The sequence below is a fragment of the Thermobia domestica genome, chromosome 12, assembly GCF_964235325.1.
Source record: "Thermobia domestica chromosome 12, izTheDome1.hap1.1, whole genome shotgun sequence".
NCBI lineage: Eukaryota > Metazoa > Arthropoda > Insecta > Zygentoma > Lepismatidae > Thermobia > Thermobia domestica.
The window spans coordinates 207304985-207331657 of NC_137465.1; the positions used below are offsets into that span (position 1 = coordinate 207304985).

At 38.0% G+C, this 26673-nt stretch overlaps 1 protein-coding gene across 4 annotated transcripts in view; it reads right to left on the reverse strand.

Annotated features, from left to right (window-relative positions):
* trbd (ubiquitin thioesterase trabid) overlaps positions 1 to 26673 on the reverse strand; it is a 44862-nt gene that overhangs the window by 11142 nt on the left and 7047 nt on the right. For 3 of the 4 annotated variants that reach the window (XR_014127846.1, XM_081734660.1, XM_081734661.1), the window contains exons 2-8: positions 22956 to 24340; positions 18450 to 18649; positions 15629 to 15899; positions 13901 to 14145; positions 10607 to 10848; positions 7482 to 7630; positions 1575 to 1622 (exon numbers count right to left, since the gene is read on the reverse strand). Coding sequence is in view for 3 of the 4 variants with exons in the window: in XM_081734660.1 (XP_081590786.1) it covers positions 1575 to 1622; positions 7482 to 7630; positions 10607 to 10848; positions 13901 to 14145; positions 15629 to 15899; positions 18450 to 18649; positions 22956 to 24055 (2255 nt within the window). In the remaining variant the exon portion in view is untranslated. The remainder of the gene's footprint in view (positions 1 to 1574; positions 1623 to 7481; positions 7631 to 10606; positions 10849 to 13900; positions 14146 to 15628; positions 15900 to 18449; positions 18650 to 22955; positions 24341 to 26673) is intronic. The other variant, XM_081734662.1, reaches the window with a different exon arrangement.

A 26673-nucleotide genomic window follows, 5' to 3' on the forward strand; every position in this document is an offset into this window, starting at 1 on the left:
GGTCTTTACTATAGCGAAATTAAACTACTGCTAATTTTAGAGTTTTTCTGTAATATCTTCAAAACAAACAAAAATATTCGAAAAGCAGAAACGTAGTGAACTAGACAATGCGATTTTGCATGTGATACCTTTATCACAATTCACCTATCTGCTTTTGGCATGCCGCTATTTACAGAATCCGCAAAAAATGCTATATCTATCGACAGTTGCAAATCGAAAGTAGATAGATGAGTTGTGATAACGATTAGCGGTAGTTTAATTTCGCTCTAGTGAAGACTCTTAAGAGCAGAGAAGCATAGTTTGTTTTTTGTCGGCAAAAGGACAAAACCCCAGTGAGATTCAGAAAAAATTGTGTGGGTGTATTGACCGCAACATTTCCAAGTGGTGCAAATGCTTTGAATCTTGCAGATTAACACCTGCCGGTCGTCCAGTCGCAACATTAACCGAACAGAATATTACAGCCACTGAAGAAGCAATTCGTAATGGCCGGTGAATCCATCTTCGAAGAGTAAAATACACTGTACAATGTTAGGTAGGACAAACTAAAATTTCGTAATGGAAACACTGGACTGAGCGTTTAGTGAGTGACAAAGAACCTTACAGACATCCACAAGGAGTAGCGAATGATAACAAGCGTGAATCACCTAGCACGAGACGCTGAAGAACATAATTTTCTGGAAGAAATCGTTAGAGATAAGCACACTGGTACACACCTGAAACAAAGCGGGTATCCACGGAATGGAATCTACTGATTCCTTGCTAGAGATTCAAACGGCCAAAAACAGTGTCTGTATTCCAGGATATGCAAGAGAGTCTACTGGTGAATTTTCTAATATGCAGAACACTGTGAATGCTGCATCGTTTGAAAAAAACATTGGCAAAGCTGTATCGTGCGATTCATGATAATGCACGTCCGCATTTGCTACTTTCGTTCGTGAGAAACTCTAAACGTTTGACTAGGTGGTAGAGAACACGCCGCACTGTCTTGATTTGGCACCTTCAGGCTATCATCTTTTTGACCCGATGAAAAAATTCTTGACCAGCTAACGTTTTAATTCCGATGATGAAGTCAAACTGGATATGCGCCGATTGCTATGCTCCCAAAAGACAGATTTCTATGAACAGGATGTTTTGAAACTTGTGTCACGATAGGAGAATTGTGTTGAGAGACTTGGTGGCTATGTTGAAAAGTAGTTCTGACATGAGCCTTTACTTCGTATATGTTCTTGAACTTTATGTGTTACGAATTACATCTTTTTCTTCTACATCACTGTTTTGCATTAGTGAGGAAAAGAATAAAGAGAAATTTCCCTATTATCAGTTTGTACCTGAATTGTATACATAAAATTCTTGTTTTAATTAGTAAATTATGTATTTAACAACATCACTTAGAAGACTACTCTGTTATACTATTCTGCCTACGACAACGCATGTATGATCCAAAATTTTAATGCCGCAGTGAGCAGGACACACGGTGAACCGCGAGTAAAAACAAAATAAAATAAAACTGTCTTAAGAGTGAAGTCGAAAAACGACCGCCAATGATTACGTGTTAACAATGGATTTTAACTTACTGCAATTTCCTTGTCTGCCGTTTGTTCATTTTCTCATTCCTTTTCGGCCTACAAAGAGAAAAAAAAAAAAAAAAATACTGCCTCAACCTATTCACGAACTGTATTTTACCAAACTTAAAAAAATATTGAAGCAATTACATAACACAATAATAAATTTTAGAAATAACCAGTTGAGAATGCTCCAAGAGCATTGCCAGAACAAACTGAAAAAGAATGGAGAGATGAAGCGGGAAGGATAACTGTGATTGTTCCTACATGTAAAAGTAAACCTTTTTATCCGCACCTTCTCTTTCTCGCAAAAAACTCACAAAATATCATCTCTCTATAACTTATGGTTCCCGAGATATGGCTCCTTAAATCTCTGGAAATAGGAACTATTTTCTGACCAATATCTCGGGAACGGTAAGTCATAGAGAGATGGTATTGAGGTTATTCAATACCTAAGATGATGGTAAACATTTTGGTACCGATATTACCTGATGGCCACTGGCCAGTTAGACAGTGGCCACCGGTTACTATTTGGAACCAAACTGTTCACTATCCACTTAAATATTGATCATCACCAATATCATCTCTCTATAGCTTATGGTTCCTGACATAGGACTCCTTAAATCTCTGGAAATCGGACATTTTTTGCCAATATCTTGGGAATGGTAGGAGTGACGCGAAAAATTCCACCACTTCTTTCAGATAGTTTTTGATGCTCTATCAAATGGAGGGCTCAAAATTGAAAAAAAGTGTAAATAACAGACAGACGGACATACAGGCAGGTAGACACACACACACAATCAAACAGTTGCCGCGCACTAGGCGTCCTCTCTCCTCAGGCTCTCGAACTCAATATGGCGGGGCTAGCCTCTGCCATCCACTTTTAAGTTGTGGATGGACAGCTGCTGTTCCCTGATTGGTCGAGGGCATGAGAAGAATCGGGCGCCAGCCCGCGACAAGCTGTCAGCTTTATTTTCATTTGTAGGTACATAGTCAATGGAATACATAAAGTCATTGAATACAATATTAGATATAACATACAAATAGGGTACACGACAAATTCTCTTTCGAAAACAGTATACCACTGCCAAATTATCAGTTCAAATATAAGGGTGATATTCCGCAAAGAGGAGTATGGCTATAGCCACTGCAAGAAATTCCATTACAAATATTGGATATTGCTGAGATATTGTGATAGCAAATAAAGGATTGGCATCGTTATCCACAATGGCAATAGAGTTAGGAGTAGCATCCACATGGGCCTGGGTTAGCTTTTTACTCTAAGAAAGAGGATTGATTAATGAAATTGAACAGTTATGAAATAATTGGTGGAATGTAAATGTGAGGAAACGGGCGAAACGCGAGCAAATCCACGGATAAGATGTTCACAGCCTGGGATGTAACCCGGGACCCCTCGCATCAGAGGTACGCGCTCTACTCCTGACCCATTAAGCACCATAGTAAAGGCAACAAGAATGATAATGATAGCTGGAAGTACACATTAGGTAAATCGAATCTGTTTCGGAGTCGGTCTGCATCGTTGCTTCTAGAACCTCAGTTTCGGGCTGACTCTCAATTTATATACGAGGTGTGGTAAAAATACGGTGAATAATTTTATTAGAAACAAAGTAGTAAGTTTACATGGAATTTGATTTAATCTTCAAAATACTGTCCTTGGCTAGCAATGCACTTATCCCGACGTCGAATCTATGGCTATAAGCATTTCTGAAAGGAGTCTTTTGGAAGGGCGTTCAGCTGCTCTCTCATGGCACTCTCAAAAACGTTTTCCTTTAAGCACAGTTTTAATTTCTGGGAAGAGCCAGAAGTCGCATGGTGCTATATGTGAAGAGCACAGCGATTGTGGACAGACAGGAATAATTTGACGGCCCAAAACTCGCGGATCAAAATCAAGGTTTTGCACGACGCGTTTTCGTGGTGAAGAAGGAAGTCATTTGCCCATTTAAACGGCGGTTAAAATACTTTTCACAGACCCATACAAGATGTTTAGTCCTTCGGAAAGCTCTCGACTAGTCATTCGCCTGATTGAACAAATCATTTGTGCTACTTTTTCGACGTTTTCATCTGATTTTGCCGTCCAAGGACGTCTCGATTGTTGCTAGTTTTCAACCGACTCCTTGCCGCTTTTGGACCGCTCATAACACTTGTTAACAGTCTTCAATGCCAGCGCTTCATCACCATACACTGATTTTGACATTTCGTGATCTTCTTTGCCACATTTTTTGCAACTTAGAACAAAACTTAATGTTGGCGAGCAACAGACACTCTTTAACACGTTCTCACTCTTCTGCCTCTGGAAGCCAACTATCATGTCACAACTTGTTCAAACTCGACACTTACTGTACCAAAGGTTTACGCTATCGGGCTTACAAGTTGAAATGGATAAAACATCGATAGGTGGCACTGTGCAACTACATTCCCTGTAGTTTTGATCACACCTTGTACTCTCTTCGCAATCAGACTCCCTATTGACAAGACATGAGAATGGGTATGGAGGGCAATGGATAGGACCTGGATCGCACAATGATTACGATGATAAATCTGGGTTGAAAAACGCCTTATCAGCGAGAGGTATAAACACACTTCTTTGGCTTCGACACAGAAAGGAAGCAACGCTTCGACAACCTTAATCTCTCACGTATTTATTTGAGACTGGATAAGCCCAGAGCCGCCTTTAGACAAAGATAGGAAGAGAGAATGAACCCATCCCCACCGAGTTCATCATTAATTCAAAAACTTGCAACAGAGGATTACTTACTCCTAGCGCCATATGAGTAGGACAAAGATATATTAACATGAAAACAAATCTTGACATGGTATGAAATATTATTAATGCTTTATATGCAAAATAAGGAAAACAAGCAATGCATTATACGATTCCTAGTTGTGAAATACTGTTATATATCAAAATCGAAAAACTCTTCAACACTTCAGTAGTACCATACTCTTATTTACTGCGTCTACTATATAGGGGAATACTTTTGATTTATTGTTTAAAAATTATTAACATGTAACTACTTTGTAGAACGAAAACGTAGGACAAACACAATAACACACCACACACTGAACTCATGTAAATACTTAAATCGGAAATGACCAAGAATCATTCGTATGGGTTCATTCATCTTCAGCCATTCGTCATTCATCAGTTGGTCATTCATCTTATTCAGTCATTAGTCTTGTCTTTGGTTTTGTCAACATCATCATCATGGTCATCATCTAGCCAGGACCTTGTCTGTGATCTTAGTATTTGGACTTAGTTATAAACTGGATCACCAATACAAACTAAGAAGTTTAGTCAGACCAAGATGGGAGAAGAGCGAACAATATAACTAGAGTGGAGACAACACGACTCATTCATCAACCTTAGAGAGGATTATCACTAAGGAGGAGTTTTGGAAAGCAGAACAGATTTATTCAGGTCTGTCTTGGTTCATATAGTGTTATATTATAATTACAAACTGTGCAATCCACTAAGACATAAATTGAAAACATATACAACTTAACCACAGAAACCATAATTAATCATTCTCAAACATTAAAAATCTTTGTTCTTTAATTAAATCATACCACAGTAAATACATGCACAACAGGGTGCTTAGTTCTATCATTCACAAAAAGGTGTGAGTGGTGTTCGCTTCTTCTCACTGGTAATGAAAAGTAAATATTTCACGACCCTAATAGCATACAATAGAGGGCATACAAATATAATGTATCGTTATTAAATAAAAAGTTTTATCTTTTTGCTGTATGTATTCTTCAATCCACACAACATAAAAATAAAACTTTATTTAACTATACGTATAAGCTGCGTACGAAATTAAATCTGTAATATACTATTAACTGTACTGTTTCGGTGTTTATTGACATCTTTCTCAGCAGGTCCATGCAATTCACATGGAACTAATTTCCTGTGTAAAGTTTTATCTTGTACTATTTCGTTTGCACGGAAATCAATGATGAGATTAAAACACTTCATAATATAATAATTTCAAGTCCTTGCAGTACGCAAACGACTAAAGAGGGACTTTTTCCCCTTCCCCTTGAATAGTAATATATCTGATCGGGAATGAGAATACTATGTTATCTTTAGATCATAGAATTACTGAAATCATACTATATATATATATGAGGGCTAATCAGAAAATAATTCACGCTTTGGAATAAAAAGAAAACGAAAGTAGACTTTTTTATTATACACATTTTGAATTGATATTTTTAAACTACTTTATGATATATTCGCCGTACAAGATTAGGCACCTATCATAGTGATCAACAAGTTTACAAAGTTCACTTTCATAAAAAGTTGCCGAGTGTAAATTCAACCATTCCTTCACGCTAACTTGATGGTCTGCGTCATCATCAAAGCGCCATGTTACTAGCCAGTCTTCATATGGGGAAACAAACGGTAGTCACTTTGTGCAAGATCTGGGCTGTGTAACAGATGGTCGAAAACCTCGCAATGCAAGGCCTGTAAGAGTTCCGCTTTGCCGAGTGCGGGCGAGAGTTGTCATGAAACACCAGAACTGTTCTATTCAGGGTTTGTTTTGAATTGTTCTACGCAACTTATGTTTCAGTGGTAATTGTTGCACCACGTTCAAAAAAATCAACTAACAATACACCTTTCCTACCCCAAAACACAATAGCCATACATGGTTTGCAAGTATTATTTCTTTTCTTGAACTGGTGTATCCCCCACTCCATGGGCTGTTTTTAAAATTAACGTTCTTAACCCAATTCTCGTCCGCAGTAATGATACCCTTAAAAAAAATAAATAAATAAAATAATAAAAAAATGCCGTTATAGTCTTCAAGGGATTTCAAGGCGGATGCCATCCACCAAGTTTTGTGTTCCTCTGTCAAAATTTCGGAACCCATCTTGCACAAAACTTTGGTAGCTTATGTTTTGAGTCACAACTTCATGCAGTAAGCTACGTTAAATTTAAGGAAATCAAACGAGAGCTCCGTTATCGTAAAACAGCGATTTTTACGAACCTTGCCATTGATTTTTGAGACCAGTTTATTTGTCACAATGCGCGGTCTTAATCGTGGACGTTTGTACGGCCATCTTTAAACACGTGGCATTAATGCATCAATCCACTTTTACTCACCACATATATTCCGTAAACTTCACACAGTTATGTTAATCGGTTTAATGTAACTCGACAACAAAAATCGTATAGCCGATCTCTCACTTTACAACTGGCGGGATTTTTAATTGGAGCGCTCATGTTAACAATGTATTAGGAACAGAGCAAAAGCAACACGAATTTCACACACCCAAAGTTGGGTGTACACTGAATGGGCGTAAGTCCCTGCACAAATTAGCTGCGCTCGCCCCGACAGGGTGTTAATGAACTTTACCGACAAACTTTAAGAGGTGATTCCTTACATCAAAATAAGAGAAAAAGTTCATATGGACCTATGGCGAAAAGTGCATAGTTTCAGAGCTAGGGCTGTCCAAAATCGCGAAAAAGCCAAATTTCTAGAGGCCCTATTTCGAATTCGAGAGACTGTGGATGGTGGTCCTTATCAGCGTAAAGGAAGCCAGGCATACACAATCCAAAAGTGCACATTTCATCAATTGTCAATAGGTGTTAAGGAATCACTGTACTATAGAGCACACTAAATTAATAAGTTGAACCTAAAATTAGATATAGTGATCGCTGGATTGGAGTCAGCTCCAAAGCTGTAGAAGATGAGAGCTATAGTACAAGGTGGGATCTTAACTACTCGGGTTGGTATCTAAAAGAAATACCTCATCAGAGATCGAATCCAGGATCACACATGTTTGCCACTTAGCTAGAAATAGGGACTAAATTTCGCCATATGTTACAATATTTGAAAATTCAATGTTAAGTAACAAAGCAATAATGTGAATATTTAAAACATGGTCACTTACGCAAGCCTTCGATAGTGATTCAACCACTCTTCTATCATTTGTGCTACGAGAAGCGGTCGTTTCGTTAAGCGTTGCTGAGCTACCATGATCCCTCCTTCGGTGACACACACATCTAGCCACTGCCTCAGAATAGCTTCCTCTCTTCCGATCTGAAATATGCAGTAAACAGAATAATTACCATACATATCAATAAACTCTAAGGATACTCACTTCAGCTTCTTCAAATTCTTATAAATTCTTTACAAAATTTAAACGTCAAATGTTCGCAGACAGATGTCACCACTGTCAAGACATAAATAAGGAATCGTACTAGGTTGGGATGAGATGTACGGAAATTAAATGTTTACAATTATAAATAAAAAAAATCTTGCTGCTCCACAGAATGCACATCTTAAATCATCACCATCTTCTTTAGTCGTCGGTGACGACGGTGAAAGTGATGTTATTCCAACCTTTGTTCGAAGTGCTCATGTCCAAATTTAATTCTGATCACCTCCTTTGAATGAAAGAATTCTCGTGCCCGTCTTTCTTTGAATGATGCAGAAGAATTTGTAGGAGTAAAAATTAGTATCTTATAAGTTTATTCATAACATTGCTATCCAAGCGAGTCATATTACAAAAGCAATTTATATCCTTAAGTTTGAAGTTAGACTTTATGGCATCGCACAAATACAAATGTTACATTTACGTAATACCGTAGTACAGACGGATATTTCCGAAGCTATACATCTTGGGTTTAAAGCATCTCTCTCAAACTATGCTCCTCTTAGATTGAACGCTGAAGGGGGCCGGTGGCTCAGTGGTAGACTGTTCACCTCTGGTGAATGGGGTCCTTGGTTCGATTCCAACTCGCGCCAAGTGATCTTTGTGGTGGACAAAAACCGTGTGCGTGGGTTTTCTCGGGGTTCTTCCGTTTCCTCCCACTTTATTCATTTCTCATCATCATGTCTCCTTTAGCCTTGCCAGCATAACCGTGGGACGTAAAACAAAGTTTTTTTTTTTTTTTTGATTGAGCGTTACTCCCAAAGAGACTTGAAAATTAAGAGTAATTTGCGTATCATCACACATTACAGTACAAAATCTGAAAGTAAATTTGGAAATGAAACGAAATGAAATCTTTCAGTTTAACGTTCCATGATTTTGCCCTTTACGCTATGGGAGACGGATGATTAAGGAAAGTGAAAGATGATGGAAGAATCGGTGAAATGAGAAATGTGATAGGAAACGAAACTACTCCGAGAAAACCCACGGACACGATGTTGTTCGCTACAAATTTATTTACCCGAAGATCGACTCAGGGACCCCACGCACCAGAGGTAATTGCTCTACCACTAAGCTACCGTTCCCCATGCAAGAATAACTTCTATCTTCGCTGTGTAGAAATCTGCTAAAACATTTGTTTTCAATTCTGATCCCTTTATTGAAAGGAACTGTAACAGAGATAAAACTGCTTCATTCATCTTGGATCTTCTACCCTATTACAACTGGAAGTGATAGGCTTCAATATTGAATCCCCATACCTTACAAGTCTACAGAGAAATAGAATTCACTTGTTCATACTAAAAATGCGTTCGACAATGTAGACTGTGTCTGGAACATTACGTTTACAACACTCAAGAATCTGACAGCAGATTTCTGAGAAAGAAGATGGAACATTGCTAATAGAATTAATGAGCTTACGAGGAGTATCGAAAACGCATTTCCAAATACAAAGATATCACGTACGATAAAATGTGATAAAGGCATATGATATAATTACAAGCGTTGGATAAAAAGTAATGACAACATCCTTATAATTCGTACCTGGATTTATTCACAGGAAAAAAACCATGTTAAATTCCTTCAGAGTGATTACCTACCTACCACTTTGTCACACGTGTAGAAGGCGTCGTACACCATTCACTACGTCAATCTCTGTCAATGTCTCTCAGGAATTGCCATACAGCACGTTTTATTATTATTATTATTATTATTATTATTATTTTTAATGTCGTAATCCTTCAAGCGAAGCAGTTCCTTTATTTTGGCAAAAAGGCCGTCACGAAGTCCCAGAAAGCATTGCCTCTGGTTGGCAATAATACACTTATTGATTTGGAAATCCGAAACACTAATCCCCTTTCAAAGTAGTCTCCTTGGTAAAGTATACACTTCTCCCAGGGATACCACCATTGTTGGAAATACTTCTAGAACGAAGTTTTTAGAACGGTGCGCAACTGTGCCGTTGCATTTCGCATGATATCTTCTCTTGACTCAAATCGGGTCTCTTTGAGTGGCATTTTCAGCTTGGGAAATAACCGACAGTCACACGGAGCCATGACGGCTGAGTAGGGAACTTAACGACACATAGGAATGTTGTGTTTGGCGATGAAAGCCTGAATCAAATTTCGCAGGCACTTTCCTCATGCCCAAATTCTCGTTCAAAATTGAATGTATCGATCCGATTGAATGGTTTTCGCTTGCCCATTGCCAAAATTTGATGCAATATCGCTACTCAAGTTTTTCTGTGATTTTACAAACTAACTGAAACACAACGACCGCTCACTACACGTCTTCACTCGTTGGCCAACTGCCAGCGACTGATAATTTCTGCGGGCGGGAAAAGATTCATGACAGCGCATGGGTGTCCTCTCTACATCTACACTGAAGAACGTCTGATTTACGCGGGAAAAAATAATATATCTCCGGGATTAAATTTGGACTTAGGACAATTCAACACAAACTGCAATACAATTCCGGGATTATCTGAAACGTGCAGAAGGCGTACAAAGTTAGCAGTTACTGGCAATTCTTGGCACGAGTATGGTGACTATAAGCTGATATAGGTGGACTGACTTGATGCAGTACTCGCGGTTTTATTTATTTACTTATTTATTATTCTGTGAATTTTAGTTGCGGAACCCAGATGTTTTGTTACGTCTTCATATAAGTGTCATGTAATGTTTAGTTACACTTCGCTATTATTTATCGTCCCTTATACACTCCTTCTATATCATTTGAGAAGTTCTAAAATGTCCCGAAACGTAATGCAAGTAACTGGAAGTCTGTGCAAACCTTTTCAAAAATATTGCGTACAATTATCATCCTGTATAATTCCTACTACAAATCATCAATAGTTTAGAACTCACCTCCGTTTGAGTAAGAAAGTGGACTGGAAGCATTTTTCGATCATGGGTCATCAAAGGCAAAAATGTAACTTGTAAATCATCGGTATCCCCTAGATTGGCCCCGGCACTAGCTCCAAGCCCTAGTTGTACTGATGTGTACGGTTCCATGGGAACAAGAGCTGAGAAGTGGCCTCGAGTGTATCCAAGCGCAAGCGGAGACTTCCAACAGAAACTCGGCTCCCAAAGCAAAGGCAAGTAAACACCTGAAAGAATTTTATCAAACAAAATATTTCAGAATGGCACGTCATTCATAATCATACACATTATACTTTTACACATTTTATTCCATATAATGTGTTTTAGAATCGTAACTGCTTGAAAGGGATGGTACTTTAACAGAATGTGTATTAATCTTGGTTGACAGATTCGATGCACTCTAGTTCATTCAATAATCTTTATCGGCCATTTAAAAATAAATGAGTACATCTACTCTACAAGTATAAAAAAAAGATTAGCAAAGATGTGAAATGGTTTAAGTCACGTTTAAATCCTACATATTATATATATATATATATATATATATATATATATATATATGATTATTTTCAGAATTTATTTAACTTTAAAGTTAAAATATCAAATTCTTAAATCGATTTAAAGTTAAAACTAAAGAAAAAAAGTAACACGGAAGTTGTATAACAACAGCTATTTTTCAGCAATGGAATAAATCAATAGTAATACATTAACTATATTCATTATTGCTCCTTGTGTGAGACTAAATTTTCTACAATTTCGATATTTAATAATTACTAGTACAATTAGAGGATATGTGCAGTGCACAAACTTTTGATAAACACTTTTCTATGTACGAGGGAGGATCAGAAACTAAGGTTACAAGGCCAATATTTCTGAAGTTTCGTCTGTTATACAGAAATTAAGATTATGTGGTAATTTTAATACATGGATTTCGCAACTGTGTCGAGTTTCAGCCACCTACGTCGCTAGTTGTAGGCAGTGGCGTATTTACGATTTTGTTTCGGGAGGGGCTTTGCTAACTTTCGGGATGGGGGGGGGGCTTTGCCTGAAAATGTGAAAATTCTGCAAGATATTTCATATACTTGACTATAGTAAGTAAGATTTCGGGGGGGGGGCTTAAGCCCGGAAGCCTCCCCCCTAAATACGCCACTGGTTGTAGGTAAACATAAATGGCGACTCATTTGGAAAACTAGTTTCGCGAAGAAGTCCGCTCAGTTATTCGATTTTTATGAGTGAAACATGTAACCGCAGCTAAAATTCACTGGCAACTGGTTGAGGTTTACGGAGAGATTATAACGTCTCGTCAGCATGTCTCACAATGGTGTCAAAAACGTAGCTGGTACAGAAAACGTCATCGATGAGGAGTGCAGTTGCAGACCCAGCACGGCATCAACAGATTTGAACACAGCTCGCGTGGAGAAGCTGATTCAGGATAACAGGTGGATCACGTTACGGCATCTGATGGCAGAATTAGGCATGTGGTTCGGAAGCGTTCGTTACATTGTCACGATATTTTGCACTACCGGAAAATTTGTGAAACGTGGCTGAACAAGCAAGGGCATGATTTGTACCAGGAGGGAATCTTCAAACTTATCCCACGATATGGAGACTACGTTCCTCAACCGATATGGAGACTATGTCGAAAAATAATCTAATACATGTACTATCTGTTGGCTGTGTTGGTTGTATGAAGTAATATACACACACATTTCATTGTACGCTTTGTAACTATAACCGCTACCAGGTTATAGAAGTATTTTTGTGGACGCTCTGTATATTTCGTAGAGACAGTGATTATTTTTTCGATTTATACTTTATTCTGCGACGCAAATAATTTCTTTCTTCGGTGGGAATTGCTTCTTTCCCACACAACTAGACAAAGAAGTCTTTCATTATTTTTCATGTATATATTTAAAATATTGCTTTTGGTGAGAACATTTCAGTTAGTGACGAACCATTTCAGTGTTTCTCCCTGACTTATTATTATGCACAGTATATATTCTGCAGTTATTTGGAACTAAATTAAGTGCTTTCTTTAATCGCTTATGGAAATATTGCAGTAGTTTAGAGAGATACTGGCTGACCAGATGTTCAAGTGACCAAAGTGGCACCAACTACGTTGCTTTTGCAGCTCGTTATCTGTACTTTCTCACACCAGAGTTATCGCAGTGTCTCGTGCATCGTAGCCAGTAGACTAATATTAACATAAATTATTTTCTGTATTCCGTTTGCATGTGCATATAGGTGATCTAACTGAGTGTTTTTTGAAATGAACTGCCAACCCTCTTCAGTCGACCACTGCAACCCGTACCTTGAGCTTTGGTGCTCAGGGAGTTTGACTTCGGTATTGTGTGCAGCCACCACGCACGTTGCGTCGGGAGTTAAGTATGATTTTGTGTTAAGGGGCACAAGTTCTTAGCCGGCGAAGGACGTTTTCTTACGGCTAGCCCCAACTAGTGAAGTCCCAGGTTCTCAAACCTTGTGCGTACATGTCAGTTATATACGCGCCCTCCAACATCAGCATTCTACTTTGGAGGCTCTCTATTTTAATTTGCTGAAGACTCATCTTTACCCTTCAGGATTGTTTGGCGCAGCAACTGGATTTTTATGTGGGATTATCCCGGCAACTTTTCCCCAGTGCTAATCCCTCAAGTGCGTCAATGGTGTGAGAGAAGCATTTGCAGTGAAATCTGAATTATAATCTTATATATATATACAAAGGGCTACAGTGCATTAGAAAGACAAAGTGCGATTTTAGTGATGAAAATTCTGTGTTAAGTGTTGTGCTCATTTCTCTTCGTTATTTTTTTTATATATATATTAGTATTCTAATAAATAAGCATAGTGTTATTTAATCCAGTGTGTTTTCGTTGTTTGTGTGAATGATGTTTGTGTGCGTTATGGTCTGGATGACCGTCTGATCGTCCGTGAGGTTTTCGGGACGAGATATCCGAACCTCTCGGTGCCTAATGCTCATCTCATCATTGAGACCAACGAGCGATTTGGAAACAATTTGTAACCTCTTCTTGGAGAGGTCCTTCATCGTCCTGTCCAAGTAAGTTTCAGTCTTAGGAAAATACTTATTGGTAGGACCACAAACCACGCACTGCAAACCATCCTATTATACTCAGCGAGACAATACACAGCAAGAAAGGGTCGAGAGAAGCCTTGAAACTGTATGTTTTATGATTAAATACAGGGATATTAAGATAAATGTCTTTTTAAATATTAAATACGCATTCTTATAGCACCCATCACTAAATATACGTATCTACTTACCTTCGAATCTCGCGTAACCCAACGCTTCCCCTCGAAAACTCTTTACATATTTGACGCCATAAACAATAATTGGCCTCCGTAGAATGTGAGCAAGAGCGAACACATGAAGCTGCTCTAAACTAGAACCTGGCTGGCTCGCAAGAGATAAAAGTCCAGCCCAATCCTCTTCCCACTGTTCCTCTTCTAGGCTAAATTCCAGTAATTGTGCCTGAGTTGCTTCATACTCCTTCCACCGGGGAAAAAATCTGGAAAACACAACACACACAAACAACTTTAATATTTTTCCATATTAAAAACACATTACGTTTTAAGTCACAACAGATTAATATCTCTCAGGAATAACAACCAAAGCCTCTAACGTGTAGTATATGACAGAACTGTTGCATTTCCTCGGCACAAACCACTAATAAATTAACACAATATCTTTCAATTGAACATTTCTAGTCCATAACCAGAACACTTCCATTTCTTCTTCTTCTTCTTCTTTTTCTTTTTTACCGTTTATACTCTGCACATTTATTGGTATTATATTTTACCGCTATATATTATATATACAGAGTCGGATCCAGGATTGTCTGAGGGGGTGCACCAATAATTACCAAAATAACCAATCACACTGAAACTCTTCAAAGTGATATGTGACAATATTCTTTACGCCTGACAACGCTGATATATAGAACGGGGGGAGGGGATTATTTTAAAGAGGGTCACAAGTGATATGCAGGAAAAATTGTTCTCTCTTTCTGGTTTCTGCTTTCTTACCTACTTGAGAAATGTTATATTGCTTTGCTTGGTGAATCTTTTCCTTCAACCTTCAGAAAATCGACTTAAACTATTGCTCTTAAGCCCCAAACAGAAACATGGCGGTAGAATGTTTCGGAAAGTGTTGCTACTTTCAGTGCTAGCTTTTCATTTTAGTGTATATTTAGAAGGGGGGTGCACTTGCACTCCCTAAATCCGCCCTGTATATATACACACACGCACTGCTTTACTCTTATCGCATCCGATTACTGCATCACACTATATACATACATAAATGCAGTGGCGTATCGAAGCGGGGTTGTAATCCCTCCCACTGAATCTTTCATATACTACTGAAGTGAAAAGGATTTTAGCCTTCTTAAGCTTGGAACTGCAACAATGTATGTGGAGGATGGGTAATTTGTACGTGTTACGATACATCACTTCAAATGTTTAGATGTGAATACTTATCCATGGAAGGCAATGAAATGAAGGGATTATTATTATTATTGAAGTTAAAGATAGTCGAATGCCATTTCTAGTGATTTCAGTGTTTATTTAGCTATGCAAAGCTAACGGAAGCTGGAAGAAAATAGCTGAAACACCGCACCATAACCGCATTGACGGGAGACCAGGGTCACATACTGTAATGTATACTTTCCTCAGCGTTTCCCAGAGGGAGGTATTGTGTATGGAGAGAAGACAGGAAGGTGTCTAATGTGGAATCCGAACTATTAGTCGAGTTTTTATTCATATCGGGGATCAAACCCGGGATCCGCAAAGAAAGAATGCGAGTTAGCTATTGGGCCAAAAAGGGGTACAAAAGATGCCTAAGTTTCTTTCAATATGTTTTCACATCTATCACGTACAATTTTCTCTAGATGTGTATGCAGCAGTATACCTTCTTGTTTCTCGCTTACACAGAAAGGTTTTCTTGTGAAGGCACAGCAAATCACAAAAGTCTCCTTATTAGTTGTAAATACTTACACATGGCTACCCTGGTGCAAACTGTCAGCCAGCGCCCTCCGCAATGTGTTGTCTCTGTCAAACACTCCCCACGTGGCTTGCATAGCAGAATCTAAGAGGCAGTCACCGGCCGAACGGTTCCACAGCGCATAGAGCTTTGATCCTAGCCTCACAGTTAATTCCAGAGACCAGTTGAGAACAGGAGGTTCGCACTCTAGCTGCTGTTGGGCGTCTCGATCCAGAAGTTCTTCAAATAGCTGCTCCTGGACGGCAGGGGTCAAATCTTCTACTTCTATTCGGAAGTACACAAAACAAATCATATACACAGATCAAATACATTTAAACTTTTAATGAGATTTTACACTTCCAAACTTCGCTACACGTTAAATATGAAGTGTGATCAAAACATACGGTGCATGATTTTATTAGAAACAAAGTAATAACCTTACATGGCACTTGATTTAATCTCTTTGAAAGTACTGCCCTTGGCTAGTAACGCACCTACCCCAACGTTGAATCCATGACTGGAAGCATTTCTGGAAAGCTTCTTTTGGAAAGATGTTCAGCTGCTTTGTCGTGACTCTCTTAATGTCAAGAATGGCATCAAAACGTTCTCTTTCAGCACGGATTTAATTTTTGGGAAGAGTCAGAAATCGCATGGTGCTATATCTGGAGAACACAGCGAACAGACGGATATTTTTTCGTCCCAAAACTCGCGGATCAAAAACGTGTGGCACGGCGCGTTTTCGTGGTGTACAAAGAAGTCATTTGTCCATTTTATTGGAGGTTAAAATACTTTTCACGGACCCATATGAGATGTTTAGTTCTTCGGAAAGCTCTCTAATATAGTCATTCGTCTGTTTGAACAAATTATGTGTACCACTTTTTGCATCTCATATGTTTTAACGTCCAAGGACGTCTGAATTGTTGTTCGTTTTCAACCGACTTCTTGCCGCTTTTGAATCGCTCATACCACATGTAAACAGTCTTCAATGCTGCCGCTTCATCGCCATACACTGATTTTGACATTTCGTGAGTTTCTTTGGCACTTTTTTGCAGCTTACAATAAAACTTAATGTTCGAACACTACAAACACTCTTAACACGCCCTCACTCTTTTGCCTCTGGAAGCCAACTAACGTGCCACAACTCAAACTCGACACTGACTGTACCAAAAGTTTAGGCTACTGGGCTTACTAATTGAAATGGATAGAACATCGATAGATGGCGCTGTGCAACTACATTCACCGTACTTTTTGATCACACCTTGTAGAAAAGAATGTTCCATAATACATTCAATAAGTCATAAGTAGATAGAATAAGAAAATCCTTACTAATTCAATCTGTATAAAAATAGTATGACGAATAATTACTTTGACATATATTATAACAATATTTGAAGGGTAAGGGGAAAAAACGAGGAATGTCCATGTGTGTGCTTTATCGGGTGCTTCGTCCTATCTGTTGGTAACTCTTGATACTAATGACTGTATATGCCATGCATGTGTAGATGTAGAAATGTCCATGTAAAAAGGGGGAAAAAAATTAACTAACCCTATTCTTTTTACATGGTTTTCAATATTAAAACGATGTTTTCTCGAAAATGCAGTTTTGTGACATTCCTTCTTTTTTCCCCCTTACAATTCATTTTTAGTCACATTGACCTATTCTTAGTTAAATATATTAATACATGTGGATATTTTTCTCATTGTTTAAAGAAATGTTGGAGAAAATCCTAACTTTAATGTCTTTTATATGCCAAGCTAAAAGGATCAGGAACTACCACTCTGATGGCGCGATTTCAACTTTTTTTTTTAAAAAATAATTCTAACATTACACACGATTCCCTGCGGAGAGAGAAAACGAAATAAATGTTTGGTTTAACTTCTCCTGAGGAAGCCCACGATGCTCTCTCTACCACAAATTCATATATCACAAGAATACAGTATATTATGTCAATTGCAAACAAACATGACCGAAATCGATTTCTGTAAACCCAAGTTAAGCTTCCCACACTTACATAAGTACTTGTTACTTAAAAGAAAAAGTAACGGGTGATCCAATGTCGCGCACAAAAAAAACTAGACGACATTTAGGAAACACTATTTAATACTATTTGACATAGTATTATATATTTTCACATATTCAGAACCTATGATTAAAATGGCTGCCCCGTTCCCCGATGCAAGTATGAACTCTTTTCACCATGTCTGAAGCCACTTTGTGGAGCACGGGTACACTGAAGTTGTTAATCTCCTTTCTTATGTTCATCTTTAGTTCCTCCCGTGTGTGTGGCCTGTTACACATCTTACCTTTAAGGTAAACCCACAGGAGGAAATCAGTGAATCAGCCAAATCGAGTGAACGTAGAAGCCATCATCTTTTAGAGATGATACGCTCACCATAAAACTCGAGCAAGAAATGAATGGTGTCGTTAGATATGTGGCCCTGCTCTCCTGGAACCAGCCATCACGTTAATCCTCGTCACGAAGCTAATGTAATGGTATCTTGATACATAACACTGTTTACAGTAGTTTCAAAGAAAATGGGGCCCACTATACTACGACGTGATAAGCCATACCAAATTCCAGTTTTCTAAGAGTATAAGGGGGTGTCATGTAACACATGTGGATTTTCAGTTGACCAAATTCGAGTGTTTTTGACTATTCACGTTGCCATTAAGGTGAAACCACGCCTCACCAGTAAAGCAAACACGGTCAAGCTCTGTAATCTCTAGGTTGTCAATAAATAAGACACGTAATTTTAGAAAGCTACTGTAAACTCCTAAACATCACGTAAGTCATGAAGAAACATGAACATTAGACGAACAAGAGCAATACCTACCTGCTGGCAACGCAAATGTAGCTAACTCCGTTACGAAATGGCAAGGAAATGTACCTTTCCTTTGCCTTACAGTAGATGCCACATGTCTCCTAATATCAGCTGCTAAGTCGGGAGCAACGTACGACGGCACCCGTTTCACTCCAGGTCCACCACCTTCAATCTGAGATAGAAGGGTTGCTAACATATCTTCACGATGAAACCTACAACAACAACATATTTGTTTTAGTACACAAGAATGGACAGGCTTTCCCATGTTTATAGTTGTAGAATAGGACAAAAGAATGATGACCTATATTAAGTCATGTAGCTCTAAACGCACTCTCAGTGGCTCATGATTGGTAAACTAAATACAATACATGATATATTACTTACAACTCCCAAAATAATAATGTACAGATATTATATTACTAAAAGGCTTCCTTCACACTGGAATCTTGTGACCCGCTCATGTGAACCTGTAGTGTGAAGGCACTGAATATTTCTGAGCCGCTCAAAAGATCGTGATACCAAAATGGCAGCGATGCTAGAGCCAGCTGTTTTAATCTTGACGATAAACTGCAAGAAAAAAGGAAAATAAGTTACAGAACAATGTGGATTCATCCTATAGACCAATGAAGACTGGAAGAATGTTTATTTTACAGTCTGTTTTCTAAACTGAGAGAAGCTGAAAGAAATTTTCTCAATTACTTTAGGATGTTTTTATCTTCGTTTGACGAACTGTATAATAGTATAAAGTGTCTATTTCATCAGAGTAACACCAAAATGAGAAAATTTTCAATATCAAATAATTGTACACTTTTTTCCATTCCAACTGAGTTCAGTTCACATGTGAAGGGCTCTCATAAGACTGCGTGTTATTTTCTTCCCCGCCAGCAGCTCGCTCGAACCAGCCACTGGCGGGGTGATCTTCATAGCAGCCCACCAGAGCCGCGGCTCACTTGCACCGAAGCGCATGTGTAAAGGCTACCAAAGTCACACACTAAATGTAATTCAGAGTAATTATACGATAAAAATGAATAAAAGTCTGAAAGCAAACAATACAACACACGCATTTAATTGGACTACAATACGCATTAAGAGAAATATACTAACTTAACACATTACATGCCGCATGGGTTGTATTCCACTTTGGCTAGCACTGAGCCTAGGTCCTTGCTGAAGCATACGTAAGTCATAAGAGTACCTTGGGAACTGCGTGGTGTGCAGGCGACTCATGCCGCCATGCTCAAACTTGTGTTACGTGACAGGTGGACCCTGGGTAAAAACCCCAGAGTTAATTCGTTATAATCTAACTTCTTCATGTTTTTATTGTTACAATTAAAGGCTTTCCCTACGTTAAACTAGTGAAATTAAGTAGCATCTAGGTTTAGGTCCTATTATAACCTGTAGGGTTTCAGATTTGTAGTTCTACGTCCCACACTTATACCCTGTAGGTAAAGGAGACGGATTATTAAAATTATTATTTTACGTTTGACGGTTACAAGCCAAGCCCTATGAACTTAAAGAGCCGGACGATTAATGAGATTCTTTTTCTTAACGTTCGACGGTTATACCCGTAGGCTTAAAGGAGTTATTATTATTATGTCCAAAAGTTATGACCTATAGGCTAAAAGAGACAGACGAGTGATGAAAGTCAATAAGAATGTGGGAGAACATCGAGGAAATCACGGACAAGCTGTACAATAAAAGAATGAAAAGCATAAAACAATTTAAGTAAGCCACATATTATCTGCAAAATGCTATGAAGTAAAACAAAAATTTCCGGAGCAATTGTTATAGGCCAGAAATCTACCTGTGCAGTTTACGTCCTCAGAACTGTCGGATATTCACATTTATCACTATAGAAAAGGTCTTGAAAACAACTATTTGTTCGTGTAATAGTATTTTGCAGCAAACTTTGTTTTCAAAACTTACAGATGTAACAACTCTTTACAATTTATATATGACTACAAAGGAAAGGGCCTATCCAGTTACAATGATGTGAACAGACTTTGGGGAGATGGTTGAAAGTCAGTTCGAATGTAGAAGAGACTATGTCAATTCTACTATATTCCAAAAGCAAACTGTCCTAAAATGGATAGGGCACAGTAGAAAAAACGTGAAACACTAATGTCAAAAGAAAAAAAATGGAAAAACAAATAATTTTTCCACTTATCTCAAAAACCAAGAGAGAAGAAGATGGCTCAAATTCAGCTTAAATATAAAACAGATTATGTGGATTCTACATTCAAAAAGAAACTGTACTAATATGATTGGAACATAGTAAAAAAAATCACGACACATGAACATTAAAAGTCAATGGAAAATCAATGAAAAAAAAAATCAAGTCGTCCACGTATCTAAAAAACTATAAGGAGACGGCTAACTGAAAGCTTATTGTAAAGACATAATGAAGAGCTTAAAAACGATGTATAGGACGTAAGGTAAATATGGATAGAACATTGACAAAAGTCAAGTTGTTTGAGTAAAATCAATAATAATGATAAAGTATATGCATATTCTGCGAATTACTCAGGGCGCCCCACGCGAAGGTTGTGCTTGAAATATCTCACATTTGGATTTCGAATCTCCAGACTCGATGTAGCACGCAACGTGACTTTTGACCTGATCACGTGAGACTGTCTGGTCCTTTAGGCAAACTGGATAGGCCCTTACTCCATGGTGAGGGCACAGTACCTTTAGAAAAGTAAAAGAATGAACAAAAATATTTACATTAAACAATATTTAAACTGGAATATTTTTCTTTCGGATATTTACTGTCTTTACTTTTAAAACAGAAAAAAAAAAGGATTATCTTTTTAGAACATTTTGTTATTGCTACGATACTAAATTACCTGGAACGAAGCTCCGAACGGCAGACTAGTTAGTGATACTACATAGATTAAAATTCAACATTTAGTTCTGCTCAAACAACAATAATGGTATTTATTAACAAACTCATTTTTCAATTTATGTCGACATAAAATACAGTTTGTCAATTCAAGGGGAAAAAATACTAAAAGATTAAATATGAAAAAAGAAATTGTTTAAAACATTTTTCTACAATAAATTGTCGTCGAATTAGAGATGTATTAGAAGCCAAGAAGGAAAGAAGATTAAAATTAATGGTCTATATTGTAATGTGGCACGAAATTCTGTTCCAACTTCGCTCAATACTGAAAGATAAAAAGAAGACGAATAGCCAAATGAAACATGTTTACATATAACTAACTTAAATATTCTTATATTTTCACCAAAACAGCACTCAGGGACACTAATATAGTACAGCTGGTAGTACATTAAATATCAGAGGCAGTAAATAAAAGAGTATGTTTACATATTGAAATCACGCGCAGATTCTTATCCTTAAATAATTAGAAAATATCAGAATTATTCAAAAATTTCTAGGCTAGGTCATGAGTCTTGCAATATTCTGGTACACAAGACATTTGTATTTATTACAGTATAATCAAAGCAGGTTAACATACTAAGTTCAATCTCTTGTGTTCGACTGTTTACAGTCAGTCACCTTTCTGCCAGTTCGTCGATACCACGTCTTGTCCTTAAGAATCTTCATGGCGGAGGAATTAAAATACCGCTAATTTTACAGTAATTATGTGATATCTTCAAATAGATAAAAAATAATTGAAATATGGAACAAGAGCGCCCTAGACAATATTATTTTGCGTGAGGTACCGTTATCACAAGTCACCTAGCGGCTTTCCGTTTTCAGCTGTTTAGAAACGCGTAAATAAATGCCGATTTTCAAAATGGCTCGAAATCGAAAGCAGATAAGTGGAAAAAAATGAAATCTTTTAAGTTTTACGTCCCACGGTTATGCCGGTTAGGCTAAAGGAGACGGTGATGATGAGAGATGAGTGAAATGGTGGAATGAAGAATATGGGAGGAAACGGGAGAACCCCGAGAAAACACACGATTCAATGCTACATTCTAAAATGTACTGGACTTTTAAGGTTTTCATTTGATTCTCCCTCATAGCATTATTTTACTTACACTTGGTTCTAATTCAGTGTTTTCCAACCTGTGGGGTACCCCTTGGATTGCGTGAAGAACAAGCAAGGGGAAACAAACTACTGACAGAAATAACCTGTGAAATTATGAATAAACCACCTCTTGTTATGACCTTTACAATTTAGCTTTTGAAAACTTCATAGACACTACATGTTTGATATTTTGTCTTTGGCATAGGTTGGAGGGGGACGTGAAGTATGTAGAGGTTACGAAGATAAACATAGTTGGAAACCAATGTTTCTACTTCCATAAAGGTCTATATAAATTTGCAAGTTTCGCCCTTTTTTCTGGACATAATAGGCAATTTGAAAACTCCTACCTCTATTATTTTTATATTTAATTGATATCTTAATATCTCATTGTATTTCATTAACCGTACACAAAGTTACGTCGTGAAGACGAAAGCTTATCATTTATAGACCTTTATAGGTCCGACCTAGTTTACTTGAATGCATGAGATTATGAGAAAGATGAAATGAATAAAAGAAAACTTACCTAATTGCCAAATGGACTAATGTGTGACCTACGTCAAATGCAGAAGGCCTATTAAGTAGCGTAACTTCACTTTGAGTTAACTGCCTCGCTGGATCCCCCCCTGAGGATAAGTAAGCTTCTACTGGATTGGGGTCTCCCTCAACAACGGCTAAGCATGCGTTCAGCCATTGCCAATCAGCCTCGCGCATTCTTTGGCGGAACTGCCGCAGCCGTTTCTCATACTCGTAGTTGTTGGTAGCTGGGTCAGCAGGAGATTCGAGATGCTCCACCGAAGGATTCGAGCGGTTGTTGCGCAGACTTCGTCGATTGTCTTCACACTGGTTGGAAGTGTGACCCTGGGCAGTAGCTTCTTTGTCTGGAGAGTTGTCCTGGAGTTTATCGTAAATGCGACTACCCCTTGAAGTACCACACATAACGCACTTCCCAGATTTGGGCCAGTTCTCGTACGTGCACACATTACAGGACCATTTGTGCACAAGTAGCTGAGATTTACTCCGATCATTTTCAACTTCTTTATTTTCTTTCACATACTCCGGAGAATTGGGCGACTCAGTCCTTGCACCGGCAAGGGATGACGCACTTCCTTCAGGGACGTTGATGTGCAATGGTTGAAGCTGTTCGTGAAGATTATTGGTGGAGACAGGGGAAGAACGAAGTCTCGGGGTCAAACATTCGGAACAGTAAGCGGCACGGGACCAGTTAAGATACGTACACATATGGCAAGACCACTTGCCGTTGGAATTGCCAGACTCCTGGGAGCTGTAAGAAGCGGTGTGAGTAGCGGTAGTTGTGGTAGTTGAGGAGGTTCTCGAATTCTCTGAGGAGGGGCTGACAAGGGTAACAGCGGAATCATCCTGCAACTTGTAGATGTCTTGGTTGCACATAGCTTCTGCAATCAGCTGTGGTGGTTTGGGAGCTCTGCACATGGTGCATTTGAGTGATGACGGCCAGTTCTCGTATGTACAATATTCACAGGTCCATTTTCTTGTATCACAACTCATAATTAAGAAGGTAACAAATCTTAGAAATAGATTTGTCTTCTTTCCGCCCCCTCGTGTCAACTTGCCACTGTCTCTAGGAAATGAATCAGATACATTCATTCATACAAACACAACTAGATAGAATCTTTTTGCTAAATGGTATGTCTATGTTTAAAGTCAACAACTATCATGAGTTTATCATGTTGCCCAGAACGTTCTTCCTCCTGAAAGTTCAGCACAAGGATTAAATCCAGTGAAACCTTCAATTGCCAGTGATCTGCCTCGGACGCTCCGCTATCTTAGCATAGAGTGTTCTTCGTGAAGGTTATCCATGTGCCACCCAACATAAAGGCTCCTTTAACAGTCCATGTAGAAAACATCCAGCCTGCATAGGGTATAGTTTACCTAAAAAATACAATGAAAGAACAAAATGGAAATTATTAGCATTCTTTAAAAAAAACTTAATGAAAAACACAACAACATCTAACAATTTGTTTCCACAATACACAGATTTCTGCTAAAGACTCTTCACGATGTTCCCTATTCCATTTAATGGATTTTCGTGTAACCCAATAACAACGCGGAAATTTATTTTATTCGATGCTTCAGGCAAGAACAAAATTGATCCATTTAAGCAGATAATATTTATGAAACGATATTAAATGAGCCAATAGTTTATTCACATGCTTGGTTGTTTTAAAACAAGATTGACAACGCTTGGGAGGTCATTCCTAACACCAAAATAAGACAAAAGGTATAGACCAACCTGGGTGCAGAAATCAGTCATTTCCGTGTTATGTCTCCGAAAACAGGAAAAAATGTACAGTAGGTCCATTCTTCCAATACTATGGGACCTACTGTAGTCGGGTGGGCTCGTGTCAAGACTTCACTGAGGAACTAGTATGTGTGCTGGCCAAAAATACATGTTTTAGAATCCTGCAGCAACTACAATTTTTATAGAGGGAGTTTGACTACGGGCATATAATTTGAAGTACTCACTAACTATCTCTATAAAAAATGTTGCGGAAGTACTGCAGAGTTCTGAAAGGTGGATATTTGGGAAGGGCACATACTAGTTCCTAAGTGAAGTCTTGACCCGACTACGGAAGGTCCCACAGTATTGGAGCTATGAATATTTAAAATTCATTTCTTCCATGTTTTCGGCAGCCTGTAACTCCAAAATGACGGATTTCTGCACCTAAGTTGGTCTATACTTTTTATATTCTCTAGGTGTCAAGAATCACCTCCCAAATATTGTCGGTATTGTTTTGAAATACTGTGTACATAGAGCAGAATTAGTTATTAGTGTAATATTCTGTGATATTAGACGGCGTATTTGGTGACAGATGCTATAGGAAACATAATTTAATTTTAGGATCTTACAGTGTCCAGTGTCCGATCTTCTAGCACGGATTGACAAAGATTACAAACTCAGTGTTAATATTTAATCGACAGTATTTAAATAGCAGGTCATTTTTTCCCCAAGATGTTTTGTTGACGTGTGGAAAGTGATCAACGGTTTTGTGGAATTTTGTTATTTTCCTCAACCACATGACGGTTTAAGAACAAAAAGTAGCAATATTATTTATTAATAGTAAAACACACGGATTTCCACAGGGGAAAACATTGTTTCAAAAATTTCCGAGCGGTAATGTTTCATTAATTCTTCTTGAATATTTGCATAGGGAGAAGGAACTTAATGCATACAGTTTATCAATTTTAAGAAGTTACTGAAGAAAGTGGTAGCGCACATTGAAACAGTAGAACGTAATAAACGGTATACTTTCAGAAAGTCTGGTTTTGCCTGCTTTCTTTGCTCTATCCTATTCACTTTAGCTCGGAAGCGTACTGGTGAGCCTTAATAGAGATGAAATTACTCTATTAGAAATGCGTACGATCATAACATTGCTACTTAAGAGCTTGAAATATTAAAAATTACACAAAATTTACCATTTTTCTTTTGTTTGTTTTTTATAAGTGAAAGGAGATGCACAATTATCGACAATGTTATTCTACAATGCAAAATATGAACCTGAAGAATTTCCAATGTTCGAAGTGGAAAAAAAGATTTTGACTCTACATACCGGCTATTTAAATACTGTCTTGATCACTGAAAAACCAACGACGGTATGTCATCATTACTGAAAAACCAGAGGCGGTATGGCATACCAGCGCATACCGTCTCACTTCGACCAATGTTGCCATCCATAGAAATTACAGTGTTACCAGAATAACAAATTCCCCAAAATCTAAGTTGAGGCAGCGACTAGAGGAATGAACTTAACTGCATTTGATTACGTATCATGTTGTTTTGGTATCCAGTGAACTACTTTTTAAATAACATTATATAATTTTAATAACTGTATGTCAATATTATTTTAAGCTAATATAAATATCATTTAAAAAAGTAATACACAGGATACCAAAACAACATGATATGTAATCAAATGCAGTTAACTTCATTCCTCTACTCGCTGCCTTAATTTAAGATTTTGGGGAAATGTTATTTTGGCAACACTGAAAATTCTTCAAGTTCATAGTCTCTGTTGTAGGGTAACATTCTCTATGATTATGTTAAGTTGCATTTCATTATCTCCTTTCACTTATGAGAAACTAGAAAAGGAAAAATGGTAAATTTTGTATTATTTTTAGTATGCCAGGCTCTCAAACACAATTTCACTTTTACAGAAGCAACCTTGGCAGGAAAATTGAGGCATTCCGGGTAGTAATGTCGAATT